The sequence below is a fragment of the Lichenostomus cassidix genome, chromosome 1 (genome assembly GCF_008360975.1).
Source record: "Lichenostomus cassidix isolate B80296 chromosome 1, HeHo_3.0, whole genome shotgun sequence".
Classification (NCBI taxonomy): domain Eukaryota; kingdom Metazoa; phylum Chordata; class Aves; order Passeriformes; family Meliphagidae; genus Lichenostomus; species Lichenostomus cassidix.
The window spans coordinates 97,285,887-97,302,487 of record NC_139479.1 but is presented as its reverse complement, the minus strand read 5'-3'; the positions used below and the strand labels follow the sequence as shown (position 1 = coordinate 97,302,487).

The 16,601-nt window shown below is 39.1% G+C and overlaps 1 protein-coding gene and 1 long non-coding RNA gene across 2 annotated transcripts; one reads left to right on the top strand and one right to left on the bottom strand.

Annotated features, from left to right (window-relative positions):
- The first annotated feature begins 30 nt into the window (after positions 1-30).
- IFT57 (intraflagellar transport 57) lies at positions 31-14,046 on the top strand. The gene is made up of 11 exons (XM_085072804.1): positions 31-241; positions 1,616-1,778; positions 2,868-2,986; positions 3,887-3,977; positions 5,912-5,980; positions 6,530-6,652; positions 9,225-9,296; positions 9,894-10,025; positions 10,939-11,001; positions 13,020-13,086; positions 13,609-14,046. The coding sequence occupies exons 1-11, from the start codon at positions 60-62 to the stop codon at positions 13,785-13,787; spliced, it is 1,260 nt and encodes a 419-aa protein (XP_084928930.1). The 5' UTR covers positions 31-59; the 3' UTR covers positions 13,788-14,046.
- On the bottom strand, positions 13,859-15,958 carry LOC146445370 (uncharacterized). The gene is made up of 2 exons (XR_014854788.1): positions 15,585-15,958; positions 13,859-15,314 (listed from the first exon to the last, which is right to left on the bottom strand). It is a non-coding gene; the product is annotated as an uncharacterized LOC146445370 (long non-coding RNA).
- Positions 15,959-16,601: the final 643 nt, after the last annotated feature.

The following is a 16,601-nucleotide window of genomic DNA, read 5'->3' as shown; positions in this document are numbered from 1 at the left end:
GCTCCGGGCACCGCCCCGCCCCGCCCCGCCCCGCCGCCGGTGCTGGGGTTACCGGCAAGATGGCGGAGGAGGGCGGCGCTCCCGGGCGGCGCGGCGAGCGCGGTGAGGAGGTGCCGCCGGAGCGCGGCCCCGGCGCGGCTTTTCACATGTTCGTGCTCATGGAGGACCTGCTGGACAAGCTGAAGCTGCTGAGCTACGAGGAGGAGGCGCTGCGGCGCCACAACATGCGGCCTCTCTCCAGGTGCTGCGGGCCCGCGCCCCCCGGAGGGCGCTGGATGCCGCGGGCGGGGCGGCGGGCAGGAACCCCTCCGGGCCGGCGGGCAGGAACCCCTCCGGGCCGGCGGAGCCTGGCGAGGGAGGGCAGGGCCCGCGGGGCAGAGTGCCTGGCTCTTGTGAGACGGGGGAAAGCCAGCCGGCCGCAAAGCTTTCCGTGTGGTCGGTGCTTTCAAAACGCGAGGCCCCGCTGAGATGTGATACGTAAATAGTCCCTTGACCTTCCCTGCCCCCGGCAGGTACTGGGTATCTGCATGTCAGGGAACCTGTGCAACGGAAAAAAATTCTACCTGAATTCTACCTATTCTTCAGAAAATAGTTCTGCCTAAAGTCTAAGTTAATCTAAATAAATTTCTTGAATTCAGAATAGGTGTTTGTGGAGTCTGTATATTTTTTAATACTCTGACCCTTTACAAAAAGGGTCTTGGACCCATTGTTAAGGCTGGGGTTTCATATTCAGTACATATTTATTTCAAATATAATGTTTCTCTGTGGTTTTTTTTTTTTTTTTTAAATTGTGGTGGGAGACAGAAAGCCTGGGAAATGGGACCAGTGTGCTCCCAACATCCACCTCCCCAAATAACTTTTAAACCCATCTGTCACTTTCAGCCAGCCTCCACAGCAGGGCGTCACAGAATTAAGCTTTTAATAAGCAACAATTTGGTAAGGGAGTCCAAGTTACTCCCTTTTTGGAAAGGAGGCCCAAGTATGAGCACAGCGGCTGTAAGTTGGTTCTAGCCAGCTGTTGAAGCATTGGAATGTTTGGAGCAGGGCAGCAAACCTTGGTGTACCTTAGTGAGTAGCTGTGTCTGTAAAGAGAAGCACTTGGTTCCCAGTATCCAGTGTGGATGTAATTTATACTTCGGGGCAATAACTGTGGTCTGGTTTTATGGATTGAATGCTCGTTAGGACCACGTATTTAAATTTGGTGTGATCCAAATCAGATCCAGTGTTCATTGCTCTCCAAAGCAGCGCAAGGCACAGTCAGCAAGGACAGGTGGAAGTATCACTTCAAAACATGCTCCTGATCTGAGCTGAATGCACTGATTTAGGTACACCAGCTTCTTGCCTCTCTTGAGGAAACCTGTGAAGGGGAGGTGGTTTGGGGAAGTTGACAGCCAAGTCTGACTAATAACTTACTCAAAGCTGGAAACAGGCAAGTTGGGTGTAGAAACTTGCTGCTGTGGTTATGTGTGAAACTTAGGCATCTGGAATTTACTTCTGATGGGCTGTTCATTGAGAAAATTGGGTAAAGAAACTGCTCTGTAGCCTGTGCTTACTTATAATGTTGTAAGAGCTCCAGAAGCTCAAAATATGTACCATTTGTCGTCTTTTTAAACAGGCACTACTTTGCCCTGCCCACCAATCCCGGTGAGCAGTTCTTCATGTTCTGCACGCTTGCTGCTTGGCTGATCACCAAAGCAGGACATCCCTTTGAGCAGCCACAGGAGTATGATGACCCCAATGCAGTGATATCAAATGTGCTCTCAGAACTACGATCCTTTGTGAGTGTCACACAGGCTCTTTTCCCAAGGGTATTGCAAACATCTGCATTCCCTTCAGAAATAACAGCAATCACACCCTGCTCTCCTGCTGGGTATGCTACCAAGGACTTGGACAGACTTTTCCGAGCTTTAAGTTTGAACTATGTCGATTAATTGGAAGTTTACACAGGCTGCACCTGCTTGCTAATTTTTCTAGCCCTACAAGAATGGTCTTATATATGATTCCAGTTAATTTTATCCTCCAGTATGTAAAATGGATTAACCTGGGCTTACTTTTTGTAGTGCCACATATGTTGCTCATTTATAGTGGCATAATTTACAGAAATTTTAATTGGAAAATTTACACAGTGTTTGTGATCCTGCTCTTGCCAAAGTCAGTGATGTAATTCATAGTGTAGGAAATTATTTAGAATAGTGCTTTTTTTTTTCTTAAGGAGTTAAAGGTTGTATAAACTGCCAGGAACTATTGGGATTTTTTTTTCCCAGTACATAAAAAAAAAAAAAAGAGGAAAAAAATCAAACCCCAAAGCTCAGGAGAATATATCAACTGACAAGAAGTATGATCTTATGGAAGATTATACTGTGGTGCAGCTGTGAATTTTGTTAAGAACACTGTTCCCTAAAGGAGTTAACAATAACAAACTAATATGCTTATTCTACATGACAGCAATAAATTAAAATGTTTTATAATAAAATATTTTATAAATAAAATCTGGAGCAAAGAGGGCGCTGTTGAAAAGTTGGTAGTTAAGTCTCAGTAGTTGAGTTTCTCCATAGTTGCTCTTACCTTGCCAGCTTGTCACTTGTGTGCTTGACCATCCAGCTCCCTTGTGGCTTCTGACTCTTCTGCTACCTGGGAGTATCCTCTTATCACATGCTTGAAGATTTCTACCCTGCATCTGGTCCTCGGCTTTGTCTGGTTTTCCTTCTGGTGCCTGACTGTAGCTGCTTAGGAGAAGAATATGAGTTAGCATTACTAAAATCTTCGTACACAAGGGACACTTTGGTTTTAGTGTACAGAAACTTATCTTCCTACGAGGAAATTTGGGTTGTTAGGCTGTTAGTAAACAGCGTATCTCTTTATTTTAGGGAAGGCCTGTGGATTTTCCTCCCTCAAAATTAAAGACAGGCTGCGGAGAGCAAGTGTGCTATGTTCTTGATTGTTTAGCTGACGAAGCCTTGAAACACACTGGATTTAGCTGGAAAAGGTAAAGTACACTTCTAAGCACCCTCCCTTATGCATTGTTTTCCAGCAAACAGATGTAAGTTGTGATGGTAAAACAAAACATAGGAATGACTAAAGACGTTTTACTTGACGTTTCATGAGATAGAAAATTCAACTAGGCTTGAAGCAGTGAGACCAATTAATTCCTAATGCAATTTCACACAACTGGCCTATTACCAGCAAGGCTGAGTTTGGGCCATTATAGACTTAGCTAATTAAGGTTTAACTGATGACCTTTTTTAATTTCCTTATGCATAACTCCTTGTTAATCTGACATTTGAGTTGAAACATTTAATGTCCTTTTAGGTTCTGTCAATCAGTAATAAGTTCCTGGAGTTATGCACAGTATGATCTTGTAACAAGTAGACTACAACAATTTTATTTAATCTGAAGGAAATCTTAGGGCAAATTAGATGACAGATAATCTCAAGTATATGAAAATATCTTTTAAAGTGTTCTTTATTTCATGCTTTCCTTCTGATAGGTTTTGAAATCAATATTGCAAAGTAATTTCTACCTTGGAAATATTTTACTGTTACTTCTGTTTAGTACACAAATTCTACTGTAGGCTGACAGTATGCCTGCAGTGACTTGCACTTGAATTTTAAGATCTTAGACCAATACAGAAAAATCACAAAATTTACTTCCTAGATATCTTTGTGGTGTAAATGTACTGTAATGCTTGGCATAGTAAATAACCTTTACTTTTAAGACAGTCCTAAGATGAACAAGACTTTTAAGACTGAGTATATATTTATTTAAGTTGTGAAACACTAAGCACTGTCTAGGTATATTCCACATCATCCATTCTTCTCATGAAATGTTTTGTTTGCAGAGGTATTATTGTGTTTTAAAGCTCTGCTGTTCTTTGAATTAATTTTAGGCCAGCATATCCAACCGAAGAGCCAGAAGAAGAAGAAATAACAGAAGATGATGCAGAATTAACACTTAGTAAATTGGAAGAGGATGTTGCAGTAGGTTTATTTAATTGGCTTTGGTTATATTGGTATTGGGCAGCTATGAGGAAATTTTTTTCACTCTTCATTTTCTTTGGCATTGTTTAAGAAGTCTTTTCTATTAGTTGTTCAAGTTTTTTTCCTGCAGCTCTGTGCCTGCATTGTCAGATTCTCTAGAGTTCTTTGGTGCTTTTCAGACAAACTTAACTCTTCAAGACAGGGCATATGTTCTTACATGCAGTGGAATGTAACCATGCAATAAAATCACAGAGATTAAGAATTGTTTCTTTTCTACTGATACAAGCTCTTGATGTTAAACTAAAGGTTTAAAATAGGAAAACAGTCAGCTGTCTGCTCTTTTCTGTATCTTAAGGTCTAAGCTGCCTAAATTGGGAAGTGGGGGATGAAACAGTTAAGTAAAGCACAGTTGAAATCCTTTAAAGAACCTCTGGGTTTTCTCTCAGGTATTGTCCTAGGCCATGATTTTCAGAACTAATGTGTTCTATTAGCTCTTCTGAATGTTAATAAAACCACTGAGGCGTTATTACCTGATAGGTATTTCATTATCAGGCAGTCTATACCAAAAGGATACTCACTTTTTAGAGTCCCTGGTGGTTCTACAGGGATTAATTACATACCAATGTATTTTTTTTCGCCCAGTCCATTGTTGCTGCCATTATATTGATACTAGCTGTATCCATAATTTAATTTAGAAGTATTTCCAGCAATTAAATGCCAATGATGAGGTTAACTGATTGTTCTTCGGTTTTGATTCTTCTGAATAAAAATGATGAGGCTGCCAGAGATAAGCCCAGTTCTGTAAATCGTGGGGAATCAGGTAGCCTGTATCAGGTGGCCAGCAGTAGCCAGTGAGGCTTGGTGTACAAGGAAATCTGCACAGTTTGGTTTCTCACTTCTGATAACCAGCTTCTTGTTCTGATGCTTTGTTCTTTGAAGTGCTGCACAAATATGTATTGTCCATTTAGCAAAAGATTGTCTCAATCTAATCACCATTAATTTCTTGCAAGTATTCAGGGGACTCAGGATCAAACATGCCAGAAGAAAATTGTGGTCCCTATTAGTTAAAAACTTGGTAGAGGAAAGAGAAATAAAGGTTTTCACCGAGTCTTGAAGGGTTCTTCCCCTAAGATCTGTGTTATTGCAGCTTTCATGATTTCTGTAGAAAGGAGGTGGATGATGAAATTTCCCTTCGGTGGAAAAGACAGTCAAGAGCGGGACAAGGTGTATAAGGGTGAAGTGTATAGATGATAAAATGGCAGATGAAATACAGTGTAGATAAGTGGAGGTTAATGCACAGAAAAAGCATCTTTATTTATGGGTGATGGGCTCTCAGCTTATCATAGTAATGGAAGAATGGAATTTTGAGACTATAACAGAGATCTCTATAAAACTGAGCTGAGTGTGTTGTCTCATGGGCAAGAAAAAATCAATTGCCTTAATTTTAGTTATGTTATTCTGCATTTATGATGTGGCATCATTCTGCAACTCCAAATATGTAGTGCAAACAACATCTTGAAAACTATGTTCAGGTCTGGTGTGGTTTTACTTTTAAGGTAGAGCTTTAAGAAACACAAAAAAATTACAGTTACCATACAACTATTGATAATGGGCCATTTGATATCACAGGTCTTAGGTTTAGGGTTTGGGATTTGGGGGTTTTTTTGGTGTTTTGTTTTGTTTTGGGGATTTTTGGTGGTGGTGGTGGTTGGTTTATTTTTGTAATACTGTGGCACTCTGAAGGAGATGTGGGGTGGTTTTCATCTTTTTGCTTGTCCCATATATTGTGTCTCTTCATAAGCTCCATTATCATAAACTCTTCATATCTTGGGTTTTTTTTCTTAATACTCCTTGTTCTGTGCTTCTGCAAAATAAAATTATGGAGAAAGATTGCACAATACTTACTGAGGTCTTACTTTGCAACTTCTCTTAAGGAAGAAGAGTCAGACAATGAAGAAAATTATATTGACCTGAATGTTCTAAAGGTGCAAACGTACACATCAGTAAGTTGTTACCCATCAGTCCTCTCTTGAGAGATTTTTACATCTGTACCAGAAATTTGTTTCTGTTGGATTTAAGTCTAAAAATCGTTGTATAGTCTTTACTTGAAAAAACACTCCATCTGAAATGAATCAGCTTATTTTGAAAGAATAATGTGCAGCCAGTTTCTAAACTGATATCACTGAAGCTGGGAGCATTTGCAGAAAAGAAATTTTTTGCAGAGACTTCTCAAGAAACATGGTATTAGTTTCTTGAATATATTTTAATCTCACATACATACAAACACCATTTCTGAAATGTATTATAATTTCTTATATAAATTTCATTGTCTTCATTTTTAAGTATAATGAGAAGATATATTTATTTTAATTCCAAATCTTTATGAGTTCAAAGAAAACCATTAAAGAAATCTGTTATATCTGTAGTTTAGATCATTCTGGATATAAATATTTTTCTAATACTAACACTGTAAGCCATTTTAGTGATTTCTAACAGTTCTCACTGTGCATAACAACGATATTTTATGTATAAACTTTGTGATTTTTACACAGAACATGAATGACACTGCAAAGCAAGAAGAGATTTTACAGTCCACAACAGATGCAGCAGAGTGGAATCTGGAAGTGGAACGTGTACTTCCACAGCTGAAAGTCACTGTCAGGACTGACAATAAGGTATGGAAGAATGGATTTGCCTGTGTACAGGTCGTGATTAAAAGGTGCTTTCAGTCAAAGCTGTTTACTTTCTGTTTGTGGTTTTTGTCTTTTGTCATGCCAAGACTTTTGAATAACAGGCTCTCCAGTGCTATCTTGCCTGGACCTTTGTCCCTAGAAGCAATAATCTTCAGTAAGGTGTTTTTTCAATATTATATTTTTTCTGACACTTACAGGGGACCTTATTTCTATATATTTATTAACTGGAGAATTTTTTTTTTCAATCCTCTGATATTTCCAATGTATTCACACTTCTAAAAAATTATACTCTCAGTTTACCAGCTATTAAAACATCTTCCTGGAGGAGAGCTGATGATCTTACCTTTCAACTGTTCCATTTGTCAATCACATGAAAGGTTGATTGTATGGAATTTCTGTTGCTGAACTTTACATGACAGTCAGGTCACGTACCTGTGTTGGTTTGAAAACAAACCAGTGGGAGATCACAAGTCAAGATTGAAATTAAAAATAAGTGAAATAATACAAGGAAAAGCACTGACAAAGTCAGATACAACCTAACACCCTGTTAGGGTGGTAGTAGCAGTCCAACTGAAGTAGTCCAGTTGAAGCGGTGATCCTGTGAAGGTCTAGTCTCCAGCTGAAGATCCAGTAGTAGCTCTCGTCCTCTGGGAACCCAGTAGACAGGGCTCGCTCAGGCAGTTCCAAGGCCAGGTTATATCCAGGTGGGAACACCTGGCTCCTCCCTCCTCGGCAGAGCATCTCACAATGGGATGAGATAAGTCCATGAGTCACACGGTGGGTCCCTGATGGCCCATTGCCTGTCATGCGGGGTGGGTCGTTAGCAAGTGATAATAGCTAAGGATGGCCCATTGCCTGCCATCCGGAGTGGGTGATAGCAGCTAATGGCCCACAGCTGGTGGTAATAGAATACTTAACTACATCAATATTGCAACCTAGGACAGTACCCCCGATCTAGTCACCATGAGCTCTCCTTACGTTTAGTGAAAAGTAGTGAGCGCTTTTTCAACTGATTTTGCTCACCATATCCAGATAGCTATCTCAGGGTGAAATTCATAATTTCTTAGAACTGTTTATTTCTCTCTGTAGTCTATTTCAAGGAGTCTAGAATGAGCAGCTAGTAAGTAGGCATCTGTCTTTGGCAAGTCCAAACCCAGGACCTGTTCCTGGCATTGCCATAAGCATTCTTTCTAGGACCTTGTGTAGCACACACAGATCAGTGCAGTATTGAAATTGTTCATTTGCAGTGACCCAGCTGGTTGGGGTATTGGAGCAATCTGCAGCACTGATATATCAATCCATATACATGAATACAATGAAAGATAATTATCTTGCCAAAAAAAAGGGGAAGCTCTCAACTTTCTGCTGAACCGCTTGCCTGTCTTACACTATATTGCATTCTTCTGTGGGAAGAATTGCCTGGTTCAAGCCACTCTGCTGTGATCCTCAGCAAGCCCATCTGTTGCAAAGAACATGATGCTTGAGTCTCACAGTGAGGAATTAAAACTTAATAAAGACATACATGAAAAATTAAAGCCACTGTAGGATCTGAGGTTTGCTAGCTTCCAGCTTAATGCACCATCTCTTGGCCTTAAGGAATATGAACATGAAAAGAGGATTATTCTTTTTCTAGCTTCTGTGCTTTGAGAAATAATTGGGGATAAGTGTTTGGCCTTTTTCCATTCTACCAGAAAACATCATATTCTGTTTCCTAATCTGTGCATGTAAACATAGTACCAGGCAAGTATTAATGATTTAATCAATGGCATTGGAAACTAGAACTTACTGCAAAATCCTGGATAGAGGTGGGGTGGGTTGTGTGCCTGTTGTTTTTATTTAAACTCCAAAGTTTGGCAAATTGTGAACAATTGTCAATAGACCAACAAGAGATCACAAGTCTCCTGCAAACCTGAAACGCAACATAAGCCCATTTTCTCTACTGGCTCATTACCTGGTGTGCTGTGCCAACTCACAGCACCTTTTCTCAGCCCCCATCCCTGAGTCCATATATGTTTCCTATGATCTAGAAGCTGGAAATAATTTTACCCCTTCTAATTGTATCCATTATCAAAACCAAGTTTTGATATTTCTGCCTCTTTCATTCTTTCCATTCTTCTGGTAGCAGTAAGGGCTAAAATAGAAAGGAAAGAATGGATAGTCTAGAACTGGTAGGTGTTGGGCATCCAAAGCACTCATTTTGTCTAAGCTGAACTAGTGCAGCTACAATCAATATTTTTAGTATTTGTGCCCAGAGTGGTGTCTAGCAGAAATAGTTCCATGAAGATCAGACTCTAAAAAGCATAGCTACTATGGTATCAGTGAGGATGTCAGTGTTTGTTTATGGATCTGAGTGTCACATGTGACATTTAGGAGATTTATAAATTGTGTCACATTGAGCCAGTGCCCCTGGCTATGAACATGGCAGTGGCAGGATGATACATGGCAGTAGTATAAAAGAGAACTGCCTCTGCTTTGCATACCCATCGTTGTTTAGTATCTAGAGAAAGATAAAAGTTGTACTTACCTCTGTTTTGATTTGTGATGTCTTTTTCAGGATTGGAGGATTCATGTAGACCAAATGCATCAGCATAAGAATGGAATTGATTCTTCTTTGAAAGAAACTAGGGTATGTCTTGTATGTACAGAATATTTTACTAATCTGTCAGCATTTTATTTTCTCTTTTATTTGATACGCATTGAGAATTAAACTCACCTTTTTTTGTTAATTTTATTTGTGCTATTGCTGTAAAATTTAAAAGGGAAAGATAGTATAATGATCATTCGGGACAGTGCTACTGGCAAAATACCTTGTGGGAAAGAGTTGTATATGTGAGGATTAACAGGGCTATCAAGTCCATTAATGAATGCATTACCGTAAGCACACCCTGACCACAGAGGACAAAACAGAATAACACAATCTTTAAGTGCTGTTAAAAACCCCAGAATACTCTCAAATACTGTTGCTGGAGTGACTTAACTGACATTGCCATTTGTAATTAATTGAGAAGGGGAGAGTGATGAAGCAGTAAAGATTGAAATATGTGTTTGGAGGTGGGCAAACCAAAACACATTAGGAGTAATTTTTTGTTGGCTAAACACAGCATTTCTGTACTGTTTTTCTCTCTCGCTGTAAGCTTTCATAGCCTTTCTTAACTACAGAACCATTTTGATACTCTTTGCATACTGTCTGTAAACTGTCAACCCACAGAATGTGATTTTTTAGGGTTACCTTGACAAACTCCATAATGAAATCAGCAGAACACTGGAAAAGATCAATAGCAGGGAAAAGTACATCAACAATCAGTTGGAGCACTTGGTTCAAGAATACCGTTCAGCACAAGCCTTGCTGAGTGAGGTATTGCTGATCTTTTGTTGTTGCCTTCTCTAGTATTGTTGTTAAGTGAGGGTAGAGGCAAAGACGACGTGGAGTGAGTTATGTGTGAATTCTGCTGCTGGATACAAAGCAGGGGAAATGTTGACTGGCTGTCAAATTATATTCTTCCTAAGCTAAACTAGCAATTTCTATTCAACTGTTCTACAGGGGAAAGTAGATGGTTTTTGCCTGAGTATTGTGTATAGCTGTTGCCAGTTTTAAGCAGCTAGTAAATTGCTAGTTCTGCTTTCCCTGTGAAGTTCACACATCTGTCATGAGTGGAAAAACTACACTCTCAGTCCAACATTCATCCCTTAGATTGAATACTGGTGCTAACATGCACAAAGCACTCTGATTACTTCTTTGCTTCATTTAGTTTTTATGCCAATAGAGTGCTGTCTGAGAAGCTTTTTGATCCCCTGTTTAGGAGGCCTTCTAGCCTGCCTTTTGGCAAACCCTTCTGCTTGTGGCCATGCTGACAATAAAACTAACAGAATTTGACCTCTGCACCTTCTGTTGGCCTTGTTGTTAAAGTATCTTCAAGACAGTAATTTACTGTCAATGAGGTATTATTCTGTGTTTCAGAATTCAATCCTGTCTGTGTTACGGTAAATTTTTTTTATGTTTATTTCCTCATGTAAATGATTAGAAACCATAGTTCTTATCAAGTGTCTGTTTGGACTGTTACAATTTTGAAAACTGCTTTACATTTTTGAATGATAGTTGTTACAGAGGCTGATGTTTCAAGCCTGTCCTCATTTGTAAACCTCACTGGGGCTTTGTGGGAGAGTTTCTGGAATTGGAACATATGAGAGCAAGTCTTGGTGTTTTCTCTGAGCTATCTGCATACATCTCTTCAACTCTGTCATTACAGCAAAGACATGTTTCTTTCCAGGCTAAAGAGAAGTACCAGGAGGGAAGTGGAGGAGTAACTGAAAGGATTAGAGTGCTTTCTGAGGTAAAACACTTCTTATTTTAAAACAGTCTTCAGAGAGTTGGCATTTAGTGGTTGCAGTTTAATGAACCCAGTTCTTTCTGATTCGTTCTCATGTTAAAGATTAATCTTGGTTTGGGGGAGGCAATCTAGTCTGGTCCCTAAATTTTAAATCCAGGCTGTCATTGATTTTTAACTCAAGAAATGTGAGCTCAGTTTGTAAATGAAAGTAAATGTTGTGTATTTTATAACCTGTGTCTTAGAATTATGGAAGTTCAATAAATCATGTCCATAAATTTTTTTGAAGAAGAAAAGCTTAACTCTTATTTTTAGTTAAAATTAAAGATTTGAAATTTTTATCTTTCAGGCACTTAAAATTAATATTTGACTAAACAGTAACTTTTTCCATACATCAAATGATCTTATTATCTAAATCTGTTTTCCTGTTGTGGGTTTTCTTTTTCCTTTATATCAGTGCTCTGACAAATTTAAATAAAAATCTCCTGTCTCCTAAACTGCCTCCATGTTGCTGTTGAGCAGCTAGCAGAGTAATGAAGGCAGCAGTTCTCAGTGGCAAGAAGGAATGACCTTTATTGTTTTGATTTCATCATATATATAGAGTTCTCAAAAGTCACCCAGATTGGTCAGTCAGAAGCCTTCCCCCAGGCCTGATTGGCCAGGCTTGCACTGTCCAAGTTCTGGGACACTGTTCCAATAACATCCAAACTTTATTTATAAAACACAAGAAAAATTCTCATGGGAAAAACCTGTGCTAGCCACACCTCCACATGTTGAGTCTTTCGTGGCACTTCATTTATAATTACAGCCTGATTTCTAAATACTTCAACCCTTTTTCCAGTTCAAAACATTTTTAAATGGCCCTGTTTGCATTTTGGAAACCAACTTTATTTATTAGACAATAAAGTCTCTGGAATAATTGAATAAAATAGATCAGACAATAGGAATGTGTTGGAAATTGTAGAACAAGTTTGAGATATTTTAGGATAGAATAGTTGAGATGGAAGGGACCTACAGTGTTCACCTGGTCCAACTGCAGTAAGTAATACCGCAGTTTAATGAGAGTTTTCTAGCAGAGATTTCTGAGTGTGTGAGTACTGCAGAATTAGAGCTTCTTGCCATTTCTTTCTCAAGGAAGTAAGTTTGAAAAAGAAAATATTTTATGATGACTTCAGGTTTACAGTGTGTGCTTTGGAAGCTGATAGACTGATTAGTAATGGTGAATATGTTACTAGCTGGCATCCTTCTAACTACGTAGATGCAGTGGTGCATGTGTGAGATGAGCCAGACACATTAGATGTTAGAACTGATTTGTTTTCAGACGTGCAGTCTGACCTCAGCCCGTTTGGCAATACCACTACCACTGCAGGTATGCTGTAACAATGCAGCAATGATTCCTTTTTGTTACTGAAAAGGCTTGTTGAAGCCTTAATGAAGGGCTGTTGTCATATTATAGACAAGAATACTGAATTATTACCTCAACTGTACTTCAGAATCATGCATTTGCTTTTTTTCCTTGTCTACAAAGGCAAACTGGGTTCTAGACAGTGCTGAAAGGCACTTGTATTCTTCATACATGCATTTACATATCTGTACCTGTGCCAGTGCCAGCAGGCTGGACTGCTACACCTTCTTTTGCTACAGTGCTGTTTCTCAGGTTTCCAGTGTAACATGCTGAAGTCCTGATGCTTCCAGAGGGGCAGTGGGCATGGTTATTTGATGAGTCTTGATCTGCAGGGATATTGGTTCCTATGTTCTTCAATCCAGCCTCACACTGAAAGACTTACATTGTTGTTTTTATTGGGGATGCACAGATTGTCAGATTTTTGATGCTCTTTGGTCAGCTTGTTACTCTTCTTGCTCTAATTTTTACAACATTAATTTAGTTAAAATTAAAATTGTTCTTCTTGATATAACAAGTAAGATGGATTAGTTGTTTTTTTAAACTAACACAATTATTCAGCAGAGACTTTTTTTAACTTGACATTCATCTGGTTTAACTAAGAAAAAAAATCTATTTTAAGATTACAGAAGCATTAGAGAAAGTAAAGCAGGAAACAGAAGAGAAAGGAAGCAGTATGACTGATGGTGGTAAGTACATTTTTGCTTCAGACAACACACCCTTTTCCTTGGTGACAATTTCATAATATGCACTTTATTAAAGAAAAATAAGAGCAATTACAAGGAGCAAAATGATGCAGCAGCATCATATCAGCAGGAAAGATGGGATTAGAAACAAAGTGTATGGCACAAACCATTTTAATAGCTTTTCATAGGTAAGATGATCCCCTATTGAAGGTATCTTCACCTTATCCCCAAACCTCAAGTCAGCCTTTCAGCTGAGCAAAACAGCTATTTGAAAACCCTGTCTTAATGTTGATGCACATTTTTATGAAGCTCTTAGATGTGAAGAAGACAGCAAAATTGTCATTGTCTATTTCTGTCTTTAAAGTGTTTTGCATGTTAAAAACGATATATCAGTACAATCATGTCCTTGGAGTAGAACACCCTTTTGTTCATTCAACTCTTCAGTGTTAAGGAGTGAATTACAGCAAACAATGCTTTTGTGTTAGGTGGCTGACAGACTTGTACTGTTTATCTTTTTTTGGACAGCTCCTCTAGTGAAGATTAAACAGGCCTTAACAAAATTGAAGCAAGAAACCATTCAGATGGACATACAGATTGGTGTGATGGAACACACATTGCTCCAGTCAAAGCTGAAAGAGAAATCCAATATGACTAGAGATATGCATGCAACAATGATTCCAGAAGCCGTGGTAGGTTCCTCTTGAAAGTGGTTGGACCTGACTTGGTTTGCCCAAAACACAGTTTTCTACCATTTGCTTTTTTGTGAGTTCAGAGGTTTTGTTTTTGTTGGGGGAGGAGGATGTTCTTTTTTTTCCTGATCCTTTTTAACAAGATGCTTGTCATGCACTTTTTTTAAAAGTAATGTGCACACTTTAGACTCAACATGGAGCCAGGTTAAATTTTGTGCTGTAAAGATTTACTGCATATCTATTCCAAATATACTAATAAATTCTTATCAGTGAACATGTCTCTGCTTCATTGGAGAATGTTATGTAGTATGAAGGTCTGTAAAATTATGCTGACAGCCTGTAATCTTGATACTCTGCAGTGCTGAAAGGAAATTGCTTATAAAGGACTTGAAAGGAAGGTAAGATGTCTATTATCACCATTTACATACATTTAGTATGAAGTATTTAATTGATGCTACTGAAGTAGTGCAGCATTACCCTTTCTAACAGGCTGGGTCAAAACTGATATCAGTTGCAAGACTCCTCTAACAGCAGCAACAATATCAAAATCTATATAAGACCAAAGAAGGTGGAAAGGATTGTTTGGAAATCAGTCCTGGCTTTCTAATTCTTTCCCATGTGCCATCACTGTTTCAGAGTCACTTTATATTAGCATTGGGTCAAATGCTTTTTTCATTTATAGTACATAGTAGAGCTCTGTGGACATAATTTGGGTTATTCTTGTTTTCTGTTCTTGTGTCAGAACGCCCACTTTTGATTTCTGTGAAGGAAAAACGTTGCCAAATCTAGTTGAGTAATACAGAATGGGAAGAAAAATGTAGGAGGAAGGGGTTGGGAATGTAATGGCAACAGGGAGCTTGCTTTGTCTTAGTAAATGTGTAGGTAGGGAGTGATTCTAGATGTTAGTGGTAATGAAGGAGTGTGGAGCAAAGAAATAACCTTATTAAAGTACAGCCTTTTGGTTCTGGTTGTTCATAAGCCATGAACAATATTGGTACAATTCCAGTGACATTAAAATCCTCCCCTAACTTCTGTAGATGATTCCATTCATCTCAAAATTAATTTCTCTCACTTAAAGGTGAGCAGAATTTAGCAGAATCAGTGGATCAGTTCTGCGTCTGAAAGTCAAGATACTTGACACAGTCAGTACTATGAGCTAGTGTAAGTTTGCTGTGCTTCAGTATTTCATTTGCCAAAAAGAAAAAGCCATAAACCCATTGGATTTTAATAAGTGAAAAGCTGTATGTAAATGTCAACTTTTACAATTCACCTGTGCAAGCAGTTGCTGAAAATCTCTATGAATCACACTGGAAATCAGTTTTCAACTCCTTTTGCTGCCTACCTATATCCTCCCACATTCAGCTGAAATTAGAAGAGTTATTATTCATGTTCCCTTTGTTAGATGCTGTTGCTACTGCATATTTACTTTAACAGTGGGTTTACTTCAAGATAAAGCAACCCCCTTTTGCAGTGCCTGCAAAGCAGCTCACTGATGCTTTTGGATTGCAATGTTGCATTGTATAAATACTGTTTATGTAAATACTTGTCGCTGTTGAGCAGCTAGCAGATTAATGAAGGCACCAGTTCTCAGTGGCAAGAAGGAATGACCTTTATTGTTTTGATTTCATCACATATATAGAGTTCTCAAAAGTCACCCAGATTGGTCAGTCAGAAGCCTTCCCCCAGGCCTGATTGGCCAGGCCTGCACTGTCCAAGTTCTGGGACACTGTTCCAACAACATCCAAACTTTATCTTTATTTATAAAACACAAGAAAATTTCTCATGGGAAAAACCTGTGCTAGCCACAAATACTTTCCTCAAAAAACTCCTCCTTCATGCTAATATAACAAACATGATTAATCAAAAACCTTTCCTTGTGAACTGAGCCTCTTATTCTATTAGAAGTCAGTCCGTTGAGACAAGCATGGCCAAAAACCCTCTAATGTGACAGAAAAATCTCCAGAAGAAAAGCCTCCTTTGCGCCAAAGTAATCATGAAATAGGGTGCTAATTATCTGTAATTGATCTACATTATTTTTAACACTACTGTCTTAAACGACTTTCATCTAAGTAGAACACTTTCATTGTTGTCTCAAGAGTGATACATGGCCTTTAATTGTCATCTGGCAAAGAGTGGCATTTGCCCTTTGAGATGGTAAAAGCACTTGACCCAGCTTTGAAAGCAGCCTTACTGATCCAGCAAGTGGCCACAAGATCTTCCTTAAAAGCAGAGGAGAGCAGTGAGGCGTGTCATAAGCAGCCTGAAAAGCCCTTCTAGAAAAGCAAAGATCTGTGTAATTATTCCACTGCTGAGTCAATGCAGGAAGTAGAAGCTGCATTAAAATTAAATCACTTGGTTAGCATTACTTCCTGCATTGCTCATTATCTAATGCAGTGTCAGAACTGAAGACCAACAAAACAGAGATGTCCCTAAGTTAGTAGGATGCATGTAAAGCTGTTCTATGAAAGAGTCTCTCTTCTTCTGGAGAGTATCTAGGGAAAAAGGACTATTCACAAGAGTTAACGTTTATATACAGCTGTCTTCTTCCAGTGTCTCTTAACCTTTTCAATCCTCTGGAACATCAGCGTGGAGGCACAGTGTCACTGTCACATGTTACCTAGAAACCAAGTAGAAGCTTGGCTGTAGACAGACCCAGAAGTCATGCAGAGAGAGAAAGAAGGAGCTTCATTAGCTAACTTTGGTTAGAGAAGCCATGGGGTTTGTCCTTCCCATGAGGACTGCAATAGTTCAGTCTTGTATGGGACCCCGAGAAGAGCTGACATTTGGGTCTTGGAAATGTGTTGTTGAGGAAGGCTCATCAGTGTCCAG